Below are 17,030 nucleotides of genomic sequence, written 5' to 3' on the forward strand. Positions count from 1 at the left end.
TACAAGTCAGGAGTGTGATGGAATACTCTCCACTTGCCTGGATGAGTGCAGCTCCAACAACACTCAAGAAGCTCCACACCATCCAGGACGAAGCAGCCTACTTAATTGGCACCCCATCCACCACCCTAAACATTCACTCCCTTCACCGGCGCACAGTGGCTGCAGTGTGTACCATCCACAGGATGCACTGCAGCAACTCGCCAAGGCTTCTTCGACAGCACCTCCCAAACCCCCGACCTCCACCACACAGAAGGGCAGCAGGCACATGGGAACAACACGACCTGCACAATCCCCTCCAAGTCACACACCATCCTGACTTGGAAATATATCGCCGTTCCTTCATCGTCGCTGGGTCAAAATCCTGGAACTCCCTTCCTAACGGCACTGTGGGAGAACCTTCACCACACGGACTGCAGCGGTTCAAGAAGGCGGCTCACCACCATCTTCTCAATAAAAAAGGTTGGTGAGCTGCAGGCGCAATTAGCTGCATGGGATATGATGTTGCAGCGATAATGGAGACCTGGCTCAAAAAAGGGCAGGATTGGGTACTAAATATTCCTGGATACAAGGTGTTCAGGAAAAATAGGGAAGGAAAGAAAGGGGGGGGTGGTGGCAGTATTGATTAAGGAGAATATTGCAGTGTTGGAGAGAGAGGATGTCCTGGAGGGGTCAAGGACAGAATCTATTTGTTAGAGTTAAGAAACAATAGAGATGCCATTACACTACTGGGTGTATTCTATAGGCCACCAACTAGTGGGAAGGAGATAGAGGAGCAAATTTGCAGGGAAATTACAGAGAGGTGCAAAAGCCATAGAATAGCGATAACAGAAGACTTCAACTATCCGAATATAGACTGGGATAGTAATAATACAAGGGGCAAAGAGGGGGAGGAATTTTTGATATATGTTCGGGATAACTTTCTTGACCAGTACGTTTCCGGCCCAACGAGGAAGGAGGCATTGCTGGACTTGGTTCTGGGGAATGAGGTGGGCCAAGTGGCCAGTGGAGGAATATTTAGGGAACAGCGATCATAGTATCATAAGGTTTAGAATAGCTATGGAAAAGGACATGGACCACTCTAAAGTAAAAATACTCAATTGGAGGAGGGTCAATTTCAGTGGGATGAGAACAGATCTGGCCCGGGTAAACTGGCATCAAAGATTGGTGGGAAAAACTGTAATTTAACAATGGGTGGCCTTTAAAGAGGAGATGAGTACAGTGTAGATACATTCCCACGAGGAAGATAGGTAGGGCAACTAAAGCCAGAGTTCCCTGGATGACAAAAGAGATAGTGAGTAAGATGAAGCAGAAAAAAGGGGCATATGACAGATGTCAGGTTGATAACAAAAATGAGAGCCAGGCTGAATATAGAAAGTTCAGAGGGGAAGTGAAAAAGGAAATAAGAGAGACAAAGAGAGAGTATGAGAATAGACTGGCGGCCAACATAAAAGGGAATCCAAAAGTCTTCGATAGGCCTGTAAACAGTAAACGAGTAGTAAGAGGAGGGGTGGGGCCGATTAGGGACCAAAAAGATCTACTCATGCAGGCAGAGGGCATGGCCGAGTTACTAAATGAGGACTTTGCATCTGTCTTTACCAAGGAAGATGATGCTGCCAGAGTCTCAGTTAAAGGAAGGTATAGTTGAGATACTGGATGGGCTAATAATTGATAAAGAAGAGGTACTAGAAAGGCTAGCTGTACTTAAAGTAGATAAGTCACTCGGTCCAGATGAGATGCATCTGAGGTTGCTGAGGGAAGTAAGGGTGGAAATTGCGGAGGTACTGGCCATAATCTTCCAAACATCCTTCGATACGGGGGTGGAGCCAGAGGACTGGAGGATTGCAAATGTTCCACCCTTGTTCAAAAAAGGGTGTAAGGATAAACCCAGTGACTATCGGCCAGTCAGTTTAACCTCGGTGGTGGGGAAACGTTTAGAAACGATAATCCGGGACAGAATTAGCAGTCACTTGGACAAGTGTGGATTGATTAGGGAAAGTCAGCACGGATTTGTTAAATGCAAATAGTGTTTAACCAACCAGGTAAAGTTTTTTGATGAGGTAACAGAGAGGGTCGACGAGGGCAGTGTGGTTGATGTGGTGTATATGGACTATCAAAAGGCTTTTGATAAAGTGCCGCATAATAGGCTTGTCATCAAGATTGAAGGGGGATAAAGGGGGCAGTAGCAGCATGGATACAGAATTGCTAAGTGACAGGAAACAGAGAGTAGTGGTGAACGGTTGTTTTTTGGACTGGAGGGAGGTGTACAGTGGTGTTCCCCAGGGGTCGGTGCTGGGACCACTGCTTTTCTTGATATATATTAACGACTTGGACTTGGGTGTACAGGGCACAATTTCCAAATTTGCAGATGACAAAAACTTGAAAGGGTAGTAAACAGTGAGGAGGATAGTGATAGACTTCAAGAGGATATCGACAGGCTGGTGGCACAGACACTTGGCAGATGAAATTTAAACGCAGAAAAGTGTGAAGTGATACATTTCGGTAGGAAGAACGAGGAGAGGCAATATAAACTAGGGAAGATGTGAAGGCCTTAGAGAGGGTGCAGAAGCAATTTACTAGAATGATTCCAGGGATGAGGGACTTTAGTTACATGGATAGACTGGAGAAGCTGGGGTTGTTCTCTTTGGAACAGAGAAGGTTTAGAGGAGATTTGATAGAGGTATTTAACATCATGAAGGATCGAGACAGGATAGAGAGAAACTGTTCCCATTGGCGGAAGGGTCAAGAACCAGAGGTGACATGAGAAAAAACTTTTTTACACAGCAAGCGGTTTGGATCTGGAATGCACTGCCCGAGGGGGTGGTGGAGGCAGATTCAATCATGGCTTTCAAAAGGGAACTGGATAAGTACTTGAAAGGAAAAAATTTGCAGAGCTACGGGGATAGGGCGGGGGAGTGGGACTAGCTGGATTGCTCTTGCATAGAGCCGGCACTGACTCGTTGGGCCGAATGGCCTCCTTCCATGCTGTAATCTTTCTATGATTCTATCCATGTAACTGAAGTCCCTCATCCCTGGAATCATTTTAGTAAATCTCTTCTGCACCCTCTCTAAGGCCTTCACATCTTTCCTAAAGTTCGGTTCCCAGAACTGGACACAATACTCCAGTTGTGGCCGAACCAGTGTTTTATAAAGGTTCATCATAACCTCCTTGCTTTTATACTCTATGCCTCTATTTATAAAGCCCAGGATCCTGTATGCTTTTTTAACCGCTTTCTCATCCTGCCCTGCCACCTTCAACGATTTGTGCACATGTACCCCCAGATCTCTCTGATCCTGCACCCACTTTAGAACTGTACCCTTTAGTTTATATTGCCTCTCCTTGTTCTTCCTACCAAAATGTATCACTTCTCACTTTTCTGCCACGTGTCTGCCCATTCCACCAGCCTGTTATGTCCTCTTGAAGTCTATCACTATCCTCCTCACTGTTTACTACCCTTCCAACTTTTGTGTCATCTGCAAATTTGGAAATTGTGCCCTGTACACCTAAGTCCAAGTCATTAATATATATCAAGAAAAGCAGTGGTCCCAGCACTGACCCCTGGAGAACATCACTGTACACCTCCCTCCAGTCCGAAAAACAATTGTTCACCACACATCTCTGTTTCCTGTCACTTAGCCAATTTTGTATCCGTGCTGCCACTGTCCCTTTTGTTCCACGGGCTTCAACTTTGACGACAAGCCTATTTATCAAACGCTTTTTGAAAGTCCATATACACCTCATCAACGGCATTGCCCTCATCTACCCTCTCTGTTACCTCATCAAAAAACTCCATCAGGTTCGTTAAACACGATTTGCCTTTAATAAATCCACGCTGGCTTTCCTTAGTCAATCCACACTCGTCCAAATGACTGTTAATTCTGTCCCAGATTATCGTTTAACCACTGAGGTTAAACTGACTGGCCTATAGTTGCTGGGTTTATCCTTACACCCTTTATTGAACAACGGTGTAACATTTGCAATTCTCCAGTCTTCTGGCACCATCCCCTGTATCCAAGGATGTTTGGAAGATTTTGGCCAGTACCTCCGCAACTTCCACCCTTACTTCCCTCAGCAACCTAGGATGCAGCCTATCCGGACTGGGTGACTTATCTACTTTAAGTACAGCCAGCCTTTCTCGTATCTCCTCTTTATCAATTTTTAGCCAATACAGTATCTCAACTTTTTAAAAAATTCGTTCATGGGATGTGGGCGTCGCTGGCGAGGCCGGCATTTATTGCCCATCCCTAATTGCCCTCGAGAAGGTGGTGGTGAGCCGCCTTCTTGAACCGCTGCAGTCCGTGTGGTGAAGGTTCTCCCACAGTGCTGTTAGGAAGGGAGTTCCAGGATTTTGACCCAGCGACGATGAAGGAACTGCAATATATTTCCAAGTCGGGATGGTGTGTGACTTGGAGGGGAACGTGCAGGTGTTGTTGTTCTCATGTGCCTGCTGCTCTTGTCCTTCTAGGTGGTAGAGGTCGCGGGTTTGGGAGGTGCTGTCGAAGAAGCCTTGGTGAGTTGCTGCAGTGCATCCTGTGGATGGTACACACTGCAGCCACTGTGCGCCGGTGGTGAAGGGAGTGAATGTTTAAGATGGTGGATGGGGTGCCAATCAAGCGGGCTGCTTTGTCCTGGATGGTGTGGAGCTTCTTGAGTGTTGTCGGAGTTGCACTCATCCAGGCAAGTGGAGAGTATTCCATCACACTCCTGACTTGTGCTTTGTAGATGGTGGAAAGGCTTTTGGGAGTCAGGAGGTGAGTCACTCACTGCAGAATACCCAGCCTCTGACCTGCTCTTGTAGCCACAGTATTTATATGGCTGGTCCAGTTAAGTTTCTGGTCAATGGTGACCCCCAGGATGTTGATGGTGGGGGATTTGACGATGGTAATGCCATTAAATGGCAACAGGAGGTAGCTAGACTCTCTCTTGTTGGAGATGGTCATTGCCTGGCACTTGTCTGGCATAAGTGTTACTTGCCACTTATCAGCCCAAGCTTGGATGTTGTCCAGGTCTTGCTGCATGCGGGCTCAGACGGCTTCAATATCTGAGGGGTTGCAAATGGAACTGAACACTGTGCAATCATCAGCAAACATCCCCATTTCTGACCTTATGATGGAGGGAAGGTCATTGATGAAGCAGCTGAAGATGGTTGGGCCTAGGACACTGCCCTGAGGAACCCCTGCAGCAATGTCTTGGGGCTGAGATGATTGGCCTCCAACAACCACTTCCTTTGTGCTCGGTATGACTCCAGCTACTGGAGAGTTTCCCCCCTGATTCCCATTGACATCAATTCTACTGGTGCCACACTCGGTCAAATGCTGCCTCGATGTCAAGGGCAGTCACTCTCACATCACCTCTGAAATTCAGCTCTTTGGTCCATGTTGGACCAAGGCTGTAATGAGGTCTGGAGCCAAGTGGTCCTGGTGGAACCCAAAATGAGCATCGGTGAGTAGGTTATTGGTGAGTAAGTGATTGGTGAGTAAGTGCCGCTTGATAGCTCCTCTGTTATTGTGACACTGGCAGCATCTTCTTCCTTGGTAAAGTCAGATGCAAGTACTCATTTAGTACCTCAGCCATGCCCTCTGCTTCCAAGTGTAGATCTCCTTTTTGGTCCCTTATCAGTCCTACCCCTCCTCTTACTGCCCATTTACTGTTTACAGGCCTATAGAAGACATCTGGATTCCCTTTTATGTTGGCTGCCAGTCTATTCTCATACTCTCTCTGTGTCTCTCTTATTTCCTTTTTCACTTCCCCTCTGAACTTTCTATATTCAGCCTGGTTCTCACTTGTGTTATCAACTTGATATCTGTCATATGCCCCTTTTTTCTGCTTCATCTTACTTTCTATCTCTTTTTCGTCATCCAGGGGGCTCTGGCTTTAGTTGCCCTACCCTTCTCCCTCATGGGAATGTATCTAGTCTGTACCCGAACCATCTCCTCTTTAAAGGCCGCCCATTACTAAATTACAGTTTTCTCCGCCAATCTTTGATTTCAATTTATCCAGGCCAGATCAGTTCTGATCCCATTGAAATTGGCCCTCCTCCCTGAGTATTTTTACTTGAGTGGTCCTTATCCTTTTCCATAGCTAATCTAAATCTCATGATACTATGATCGCTGCTCCCTAAATGTTCCCCCACTGACATTTGCTCCACTTGGCCCACCTCATTCCCCAGAACCAAGTCCAGCAATGCCTCCTTCCTCAATGGGCTGGTAACGTACTGGTCAAGAAGATTTTCCTGAAAACACTTCAAAAATTCCTCCCCCTCTTTGCCCCTTGTATTATTACTATCCCAGTCTATATTAGGATAGTTGAAGTCCCCCATTATCACTACTCTATAGTTCTTGCACCCCTCTGTAATTTCTCTGCAAATTTGCTCCTCTATCTCCTTCCCACATCATCCTCTATCTCCACATCATCCTTCCCACTAGTTGGTGGCCTATAGAATACACCCAGTAGTGTAATGGCACTTGTATTGTATCTTAACTTTAACCAAATAGATTCTGTCCTTGACCCCTCCACGACATCCTCTCTCTCCAGCACTGCAATATTCTCCTTAATCAATACTGCCACCCACCCCCGCCTTGATTCCGTCCCTATTATTCCTGAGCACCTTGTATCCAGGAATATTTAGTACCCAATCCTGTCCTTTTTCGAGCCAGGTCTCTGTTATCACCACGACATCGAATTCCCATGTGGTTATTTGCGCCTGGAACTCACCGACCTTGTTCACCACACTTTGTGCGTTTACACGCATGCACTGTAAACCAATCTTAGACTTTCTTGCACTCTCTCTTAGTCTGATTCCACCTATACCGTACTATCTCTTGCTCTAGTGCTATCTGTCTCTCCCAATCCTTTGTGCCCCTTGTTTCTCCTTTCCAATGCTACATCCTGGTGCCCATCCCCCTGCCAAATTAGTTTAAACTTACCCACAACAGCACTAGTGAACCTCCCCGCGAGGACATTGCTCCCAGCTCCGATGAGGTGCAACTGGTCCGGCCTGTACAGGTCCCACCTTGCCCAGAACTGGTCTCAATGCCCCAGGAATCTAAAGCCCTCCCTCCTGTACCATCTCTCCAGCCACACATTCATCTGCTCTATCTTCCTATTTCTATATTTGCTAGTGCATGGCACCGGGAGTAATCCAGAGATTACTACCTTTGAGGTCCTGCTTCTTAATCTTTTTCCTAACTCCTTAAAATCTTCCTGCAGGATCGCATCCCTCTTTCTACCTACGCCGTTGGTACCGATATGGACCACGACCTCTGGCTGTTCACCCTCCCCCTCCAGAATGTTCTGCAGCCGCTCAGTGACATCCTTGACCCTCGGACCAAAGAGGCAACATACCATCCTGGAATCACATCTGCAGCCGCAGAAACGCCTGTCTGTTCCCCTAACTACAGAATTCCCAATCACTATCGCTCTCCGGACCTTTCTCCTCCCCCCCCCGTACAGCTTAGCCACCCATGGTGCTGTGGACTTGGCTCTGGCTGCACTCCCCAGAGGAACCCTCTCCCTCACCAGTTGGTTAGGGAGTGAGATGCCCTCAGGGGACTCCTGCACTACCTGCCTTGTCTTCCTTGTCTGTCTGGCGGTCACCTATTCCCTCTCTGCCAGCGCTCTCTCATGCTGTGGGGTGATCACCTCCTGAAACGTGCTTTCCACGTAGCGTTCAGCCTCGTGGATGCATTGCTGTAACGCCAGCTGCTGCTCAAGCTCCGAAATCCGGAGCTCGAGCTCCTACAACAGAACAGAGAGTGGCGGAATCACCCATAACAAAACATCACTTCCCCAATATTTCCCCATAAGGACTCACGTCCTTCAAACCTGGGGCGTTGTGGATCCCGGTGAAATAATTTATACATAAACAATTATGAACGGCAACATGAGTGGCATCTAACACTTTGACCCTGCTCCAATCGATCAAATGCATTTGACGTTGCAGCTGCTTTGCTAAGAATGTCCATTAGAACATCTTACCTCTCCGACTCCCGCTCTTCCTCCATCACCTGATCAAGGGTGGATGGAAACTCGAAGGTGGTTGTTTTTGGTGTGGAAGTGTTGGAATCCCCAATTGACAAATTGTCGACAAACAACTTCATTGTAGCAGAGATTGCAGCAGCAGGATCTGAGAACGAGAATTACATACAAATTACAACACGGAAACAGGCCATTCGGCCCCACCAGTCCATGTTGGTGTTTATGCTCCACAAGAGCAGCGCCCAAATCCCATGTACCCGTCCTCTTCCCAGATCCCTTTATCCCCTTTCCTTCAACCGGCGGAGCGGAGCGGGGCGGGGGGGCGGGACGGAGCGGGGCGGGGGAGGGGGCGGGACGGAGCGGGGCGGGGCGGGGCGGGGCGGGACGGGGCGGGGCGGGACGGGGCGGGGCGGGACGGGGCGGGGCGGGACGGGGCGGGGCGGGGGCGGGGCGGGGGCGGGGGAGGGAGGATGGAGCGGGGAGGGGGAGGGGGCGGGTTGTCGGAGCGGACGAAGAGGGGGGCTAGAAGGTGAGGGGAGGCGGGCGAACGCATCACCCCGGGTGCGCTGGCCAATGAGTAACGCTAAGCCACTCTGCGGTTGTGCCGATACCTGTGTCACTTTCCGTGATGCCATCGTGGACGGTGAGGGGCAATGCCGACCCTGGTGACCCGGCCACTACAGGCTGATAGCTGACGTCACTTCCCTCACTGAAGAACGGAATCTGCTTCGATCTTTCGCTGTGATCAGAGTGTGAACTCGAACGACCGTGTGGTCCCATCTGCTTCTGATACAGTGACTTGGCCTTTTCAACTGGACAAAGACATCACAGGTCAGACTTGAGACGCCTCGTCTCCACTTTGAAGCAAGAACAGTGGCGTGGTTTCTCCGTGTGTCACTTACTTGCGCTGCGGTCCTGCTTACTCGTGCGTCTCATCGGGTCGAGAATGCTCTTCAAACGATTCTTTTTCTCTTCGTCTTTCACAGTTTCCTTCTCTTTTTTTATACTTGGCTGTTTGGGAAGAAAAAGACAGACTGAGACTATAAACAGCATCAAACCTTGACTGGGGATCCTGAGGGAAGCAGCAGGGGCTGATATCTGCTCCATGGGTTTGTGTACTGCTCACACCGGGGAGGGATAATCTCAGCAAAGACCACCTCACACAGACACTGCAATCTGCCACCTCCCAAACAGTGGGACTTATTCCTAAATCTGAAACATTCCCCGCCTTTCTGCTCCTCCCTATTGGATCTGCCTCTCCCCAAAGAGGGACCCAATGCCGAGGTCTCTGCTGGACCATCTTCATCTGGGGTCAGAATTCAAGCATCCAAGCTTCGGACTGTAACCCCCACATCATAAAGACAAGTTAAAGGACCGAACTCATCTCAAGCCACAAGCATCGCAACATCTTGGGGGAGGGGAACATAGAACCATTCGAGTCCCGTTAACCTCAAATATACCGAGAACAAGGTGTGAATGCCCAGAAACCAACCTTCTTCTTTGGGAAGAATGCGACACGTATCCTGCGCTCTCTGTCCAGGTTCTTCGAATCCTTCACTTTAACTCCGAGCTGCTTCATGTAGATAAGGATCACATACGTGACAGAGTTACTGCAGCAAATAGAGAGCTGGAATGTGAGATTCTGCACAGATCGCCAGGAACCAACACCACTGCTCGAGGACACGGAACACAACACTGTGAACACCAGGCGCGAGACCCAGGCGCGAGACCCAGGCGCGAGACCCAGGCGCGAGACCTGGTAGCTGGGCCGAGGGAGCTCAGTTCCACAGCGAACATAACTTTTATTCTGAAGTAAGCAAGAGGCTCAGAAATTATTGAACCTGAGAGTTTTACTTGAATGCTGTAAGTTTCAGTGATTCTAACACATGTCCGCGTGGGTAATGGTGCAAATGATAAAATTATGGGGTGTATGATTCAAGCAGACCCCAATCTGGCTGCAAAGCAGCAGAGGGTGAAGTTAACAAGCAGGATTTGGCCACACTCACCTTTTCTCTTCCTCAGAAGGTGACAAGGTCGCCCTGAAAAACAGAAAAAATAAACTCACTGAATAATTCAAGATGTGGAGATGCCGGTGATGGACTGGGGTTGACAATTGTAAACAATTTTACAACACCAAGTTATAGTCCAGCAATTTTATTTTAAATTCACAAGCTTTCGGAGATTTCCTCCTTCCTCAGGCAAATGTTTTGCCTGAGGAAGGAGGAAATCTCCGAAAGCTTGTGAATTTAAAATAAAATTGCTGGACTATAACTTGGTGTTGTAAAATTGTTTACAATTGAATAATTCAACAATGAGAACAAACATATGAAAAGTCCCAGTGGCTCCCAGCGTCCCTGTAATCTCGGGATTGCTCCCAGCGTCCCTGTAATCTCGGGATTGCTCCCAGCGTCCCTGTAATCTCGGGATTGCTCCCAGCGTCCCTGTAATCTCGGGATTGCTTCCAGTGCCACGGGGTAGTGAGTATAGGAGCAGCAAGATAAAGCAGGTTAACACCTGGCTGGAGAAGTGGTGCACGTTGGAGGACTTCAGATTCCTGGGGCATTGGGACCAGTTCTAGGGCAGGAAGGACCTGTACAGGGCTGGAACCAATGTCCTCACAGGGAGGTTAACTAGTGCTGTGGGGGAGGGTTCAAACTAATTTGGCAGGAGGAGGGGCACCAGGATGGAGTATCAAAGAGGAGAAACAAGGTGCACAGAGGACTGGGAGAGCCAAACAGCATTAGAATAAAGAGTAGTTCACAAATAGGAGGGATCGGACAGGGGAACAATGCTAAGCAGGCTAAAATGGTTTTGGAGTGCATTGCGTAAATGCACAGAGCGTGGTAAATAAGGTTGGTGAGCTGCAGGTACAAGCTGCCATGTGGGATCATGATATAGTGGCAATAAGAGAGACCCGGCTCAAACAAGGGCAGGAATAGGCACTCAATATACCTGGCTACAAGGTATTCAGGAGGAAGGAAAAAAAGAGATTGGATGGCAGCATTGATCAAAGGTACTGTTACAGCCCTGGAAAGGGAAGGTATTATGATCTGGAATGAGCTGCCTGAAAGGGCGGTGGAAGCAGAATGAATAATAACTTTCAAAAGGGAATTGGATGAATACTTGACGGGGAAATATTTGCAGGGCTATGGGGAAAAGGGCAGGAGAGTGGAACTAATTGGATAGGTCTTTCAAAGAGCCGGCACAGGCATGATGGGCCAAATGGCCTAGCATAAGAGATCGCAGCCGGAGTAGGCCATTCGGCCCCTCGAGCCTGCTCTGCCATCCAATGAGATCATGGCTGATCTGATTTTTACCTCAATTCCACTTTCCCGCCCTTTCCCCATATCCTTTGACTCCCTTGCTGATCAAAAATCTGTCTAACTCAGCCTTGAATGTATTCAATGACTCAGCCTCCACAGCTTTTTGGGCTAAAGAATTCCAAAGATTCACGACCCTCTGGGAGAAGAAATTCCTCCTCTTTTCCGTCTTAAACTGGCGACCCCTTATTCTGAGACTATGCCCCTAGTTTTAGATTCCCCCATGAGGGGGTAACATCCTTTCAGCATCTACCCTATCGAGTCTCCTCAGAATCTTGTATGTTTCAATAAGGTCTCCTCTCATTCTTCTAAACTCCAATGAGTATAGACCCAACCTGTTCAATCTTTCCTCATAAGACAACCCTTCCATACCCGGAATCAACCTAGTGAACCTTCTCTGAACTGCCTCCAATGCAAGTATGTCCTTCCTTAAATAAGGGCAGCAGAACTGTACGCAGTACTCCAGGTGTGGTCTCACCAGCACCCTGTACAGTTGTAGCAAGACTTCCCTGCTTTTATACTCCATCCCCCTAGAAATAAAGGCCAATATTCCGTTTGCCTTCCGGATTACCTGCTGCACCTGTATGTTGACTTTTTGTGTTTCCTGTACGAGGACACCCAGATCCCTCTGTACCGCAGCATTTTGTAGTATTTCTCCAATCAAATAATATTTTGCTTTTTTATTTTCCTCCCAAAGTGGATGACGTCACATTTTCCCACATTATATTCCATCTGCCAAATTTTTGCCCATTCGCTTAACCTGTCACTATCCCTTTGCAGACACTTTGTGTCCTCATCGTAATTTGCTTTTCCACCTATCTTTGTATCATCAGCAAATTTGGCCACAAGACACTCTGTTCCTTCATCCAAGTCATTGATATATATTGTAAATAGTTGAGGCCCCAGCACTGATCCCTGCGGCACCCCACTAGTTACAGATTGCCATTTTGAAAACGACCCTTTTATCCTGACTCTTTGTTTTCTGTTAGTTAACCAATCCTCTATCTATGCCAGTATATTACCCTCCTACTATGCTGTATGATTCTATGATATGATTCTACCCTTGCACTTGTAGTCATTTAATCTTCTGGGACTGGCAAAAGACAGATAAAAAAAACCCTCGGCCAAATTAGGGAAAAAATATGGGAGATTGCTCTGCAACCCCCGACCACCAGGTACATACCCACAGCCTACCTACATTTGTTTGCAGTGATATCAGGAACTCGGCAGCTCCTCTTTGACCTATTGCAGTGAATCACGAGCCGATAACTTGTTTCAAATGTCAACAACCCTCTGAGTAAAGAAAAACCTCCTGACCGGGAGCTCAGTCCTGTGCTTGTGTAGCTTATACACAGGACCTGTCGTTTACCCTAACCGTTCTAGTTCAAATAGTCTGTCCACAAAGACGCAACATGGTCTCGTCATCACTTTAAAGCTCCCGAAGCCTACACTTGCCTCGGTAAGGACAGAGGGAACTATTCAAAGACGTATTTGATACAAATCCAGTACATGCCCCTAAAAGGCAAAAGCTCCCCCTGTGCAGTTAAGCAACGACGGTCAACAAGTGAGGTAAGAGACAGTATCAAGTTAAGGGAAAGGCTTACACGAATGGAAGGAAAAGTGGAAATCCAGCAGACTGGGGAGTTACAAAAAGCAACAATGGGATACAGAGAAAGTAATGAGATGCAAAAAAAACTTGAAAGGGATATCAAATCTAACAGCAAAAGTTTTTATAAATATATTAAAAGGAAGAGATTGGTAAGGGGGAATGTGGGCCCATTAAAGACAGATGCAGAAGAGACTATAATGGACAATAACGCAATGGCAGACTTGTTAAATGAGGACTTTGTATCTGTTTTCACAGTGGAGGAAGAGGCAAAATACCATCGCGACAAGGGAACCAAAAAATAAATCAAGGGAAGAAGCTTAGTGGATTTAAAAATAAGTTTAAAAAATGGTACTGGAGAAAATAATGGGACTTAAGATAGATAAATCTTCAGGACCTAATGGTTTCCACCCCAGGGTATTAAAAGAAACAGGTGGGGAATTTGCAGATTTTCCAAAGCCCTCTAGATTCAGGAATTATAACTCTGGATTGGAAAATTGCAAATGTCATTCTATTATTTAAAAAAGGATAGAGGGAGAAACCAGGATGTCAGTTGCAGGGAAGTTACTGGATTCTATCATCAGGGTCAGAATGACAACCGGCAACACCCCACAGCCCGGCAACGCCCCGCCCCCCCTCCCCACAGCCCGGCAACGCCCCGCCCCCCCTCCCCACAGCCCGGCAACGCCCCGCCCCCCCTCCCCACAGCCCGGCAACGCCCCGCCCCCCCTCCCCACAGCCCGGCAACGCCCCACAGCCCGGCAACGCCCCACAGCCCGGCAACGCCCCGCCCCACAGCCCGGCAACGCCCCACCCCACAGCCCGGCAACGCCCCTCCCCACAGCCCGGCAACGCCCCTCCCCACAGCCCGGCAACGCCCCTCCCCACAGCCCGGCAACGCCCCGCCCCCCCCGCCCCACAGCCCGGCAACGCCCACTGGCTGAAGACCTGTGACTGAAATCCAGCAACATCAAGCACTCCTGGATTGGATTTTGCGACGTTACTCACAGGACCTCATCGATCTTCAGTAACAGCTGCTCCGCACACACTCGCTCCTTCTGATCCGCCGTCACTTGGTCTCGTGTTCGTTCCAGGTCCATCTTTGCCAATTCGTTCTCTCCGATTGTCATTCCCATGTTCCGTTTTTGTCTGTTGGAAAAGCCAGACTCAGATTAGTGGCTGAATTACATTTAATCCCCGCGGAAACAGATTAAAAATAACAAGCCTCACCGCACAGTCCTCGCGGGATTGGTCAACCAGGCAGGTGAGCAGAAAATTAGATTGTTACTGGTCAAGTAAATAAGATGTTAACTAGTCAATTATTCAGACCGTTAAGCTGGGTCTGGTACAGAGTGTGGGTCATGGAGCCGTGACATGCAATCCAGAGATGAGCGACAGGTTGAAGGAGTCGAATTCCTGGGTGGGAAATTATTGACGGCAGGGGCGGGGGGGGGAAGGGGGGCAGGGCAGGGACTGGGGATGGGGAGTCACACTAATCTCTAGGTGACCCGCTAACCCAGCTGCATCTAATGATGAGGTTGCTTTACCTAAAATCTTCCAGATGTGCCTGAACATCAGGTAGGACACTGGCCTGCATTCCCTGCACGTAGTTACGTTGCATCTCCTCAGACAGTAGGTCTGCTCGCCTCCGCTCTGAAAGGTTTGACCAAAGAGAAATGTTGATGCATTTACTACACGTTCAATAAATTCACCACCTCATTCAGGCTGTGAGCTAAATGTCATTTGCTCAGTGTAATGTAATGTATCGCCAACACAAACAGCAAAAGTCTGGTCCTGAGCCACATACACCAGAAAGATCCCAGACGGGATCCTGGTATGTGCAGAGTTCACTGATCTCAGTGCAACAGTTGGCCTCCGCACCCCACGTCCGGTGGCCCCCTGCTTGCTGTGTTGCCCAAATGCCAGTTGGGGACAGGGTTGGGCTCGGCCGTGATGCCTCCTTTCTTCATCGAACAGCTGACTGACAGTCACTGTCCAGACTCACATGAAGAATCTTATTTAAAATTCATTCTGGGGATGTGGGCATCGCTGGTGAGGCCGGCATTTATTGCCCGTCCCTAGTTGCCCTTGAGAAGGTGGTGGTGAGCCGCCTTCTTCTTGAATCGCTGCAGTCCGTGTGGTGAAGGTTCTCCCACAGTGCTGTTAGGGAGGGAGTTCCAGGATTTTGACTCAGTGATGGTGAAGGAACGGCGATATATTTCCAAGTCAAGATGGTGTGTGACTTGGAGGGTGCAGGTAGTGGTGTTCCCATGCATCTCCTGCACTTGTCTTTTTAGGTGGTGGGTTTGGGAGGTGCTGTCGAAGAAGTTTTGGCGAGTTGCTGCAGTGCATCCTATAGATGGTACACACTGCAGCCACGGAATGCAAGCTACCAGGGAGTGACCAACACAAACAAAACACTCCCCAGTGGGAGTCTCCTTCAGGACAGGCAGAAAGCAGGATAGCTAATGTATGTGTCACTAAATTCCAATGTTATTCCTTCCATAATCTGGCTTTCCCCCAAAGCAGAGAGTGTACCTGGGCTCCACAGGGGGTTTGGTGTTGGAAAGGTGTTGGCTTCAGGACTTACCCAGCTCTGTGCCGATCCATTCTGGAACCTGAACTTTGAGATTCTGGGAAAGGAAAGGACGTAAAGTGAATACAACGGCTCAATGAGGAAAGAGGCACAAAGAAAACATGGCACTGAGTCTTTTAACCAATAACGGTCCCAAATACACACACAGCTTCGTTTCCACATGTGCAGAAACAGCTCGGGGGCTCAGGTTCGGCACAGGCGACTGTTCACAGGATGAATCGGAGACCGATGCCGCGCAGTGTAACTTCACCCATCGTTCACAATCAGAGAAATGTCTGACTCAGGGAACAATGGAACAACAGGAGTCAAAAATGTGTAACCTGGATTGTTACTCCCCCAACCCCCACCACCCCACCTCCCCCAGAGCCCTCCACTCCTCCCACCCCCAGGGCCTCAGCCCTCCCACCTCCAGTCTGGCCGACATGGGCTCTACTCCCGACTATTTGCTTGACCCCTGATGCCCTCGGAAGCAATTGGTGAAGTCACTCAGTTGCAACTCGCTCAAGAGGAAAGCCCTCGCCACCTTCTCAGGACGACAGAATGGGGAATAATAGCGGCCTTGCCAGTGATGCTCATCCCAAGGGCACGACTTTACTGGGTTCCTAAGAACATAGGAGCAGGAGGAGGCCATTCAGCCCCTGGAGCCTGTTCCGTCATTCAATGCGAACATTCCTGCAGGTACTCTGGGAAAAAGGAAACCTTGGGCTCATTTTTTGGTTTTCAAATGGATTCAATAGAGACCAGAAGCAACCACTAAAGGAGAAAGGAGCAGGATGTCCAGCGGAGCACTGATTTCCCCGGAGACAAGCGTAACACAGGAAATCTCACTCAATGTCCTCACACCAGATTATTTCTGTTGTCTATTTCCTCACCATCTTAGAATTCAGGACCTTCACCGAGGATCCGCCTCACTGAGCAAGAGGCTCTCAGAGCGCAAGAATCTCACAGTTCAAAACTCAACTCTACTCAGTGCTTGTGGGGAGCCCAGAATCCAGTAGACCGCATCTCAACACGCAGGCCCCATCTCAACACGCAGGACACACGCAGGCCCCATCTCAACACGCAGGACACACGCAGGCCCCATCTCAACACGCAGGGCACAATAAATATATAACAGCTATCAATCCTTCCACCAACATTCATTCAAAGGGCGTTTAGACACTTCTAATGGATATGATTTTTCTTGCATATAGATTATATAAGGCAGGGCCATCAGAAAAATCCTACATAAAATTCCATACATTCTATGGACTATATAGGATCACACGTCATTACAGATGGTGCAGGGACCTTGTCGCTCAGTGTTCAGACAGTGATCATGAGATACAGATTAAGCTGCAACAATTATTGTGCTGCGTGTTACTCACCGATCCCTTCTCCAGGAACAGGTGGTAGAACTCCAGAAACACTCGGCGATGCTCCTTCGAGTTTGTCTGATTGTAGTGATCAGCGTAGAGATAACAGAGCTAGGGAGGAAAGACTCACCAACTCAGCCCAGAAACCAGGGGCAAACGGTACACCACCCCCACCTCA

General features: G+C 48.6%; 1 protein-coding gene across 4 annotated transcripts in view; it reads right to left on the reverse strand.

The window, feature by feature from the left end:
* Positions 1-17,030, reverse strand: part of arhgef12b (Rho guanine nucleotide exchange factor (GEF) 12b) — a 125,839-nt gene that overhangs the window by 44,565 nt on the left and 64,244 nt on the right. For all 4 annotated transcript variants that reach the window (XM_067970807.1, XM_067970805.1, XM_067970804.1 and 1 more), the window contains 9 exons: positions 16,865-16,963; positions 15,492-15,534; positions 14,449-14,554; positions 13,910-14,050; positions 9,982-10,014; positions 9,468-9,585; positions 8,878-8,986; positions 8,587-8,787; positions 7,976-8,123 (listed from right to left, as the gene is read on the reverse strand). In XM_067970807.1, the coding sequence (XP_067826908.1) occupies positions 7,976-8,123; positions 8,587-8,787; positions 8,878-8,986; positions 9,468-9,585; positions 9,982-10,014; positions 13,910-14,050; positions 14,449-14,554; positions 15,492-15,534; positions 16,865-16,963 (998 nt within the window). The remainder of the gene's footprint in view (positions 1-7,975; positions 8,124-8,586; positions 8,788-8,877; positions 8,987-9,467; positions 9,586-9,981; positions 10,015-13,909; positions 14,051-14,448; positions 14,555-15,491; positions 15,535-16,864; positions 16,964-17,030) is intronic.

Source organism: Heptranchias perlo, chromosome 33 (genome assembly GCF_035084215.1).
Source record: "Heptranchias perlo isolate sHepPer1 chromosome 33, sHepPer1.hap1, whole genome shotgun sequence".
NCBI classification, from domain to species: Eukaryota; Metazoa; Chordata; class Chondrichthyes; order Hexanchiformes; family Hexanchidae; genus Heptranchias; species Heptranchias perlo.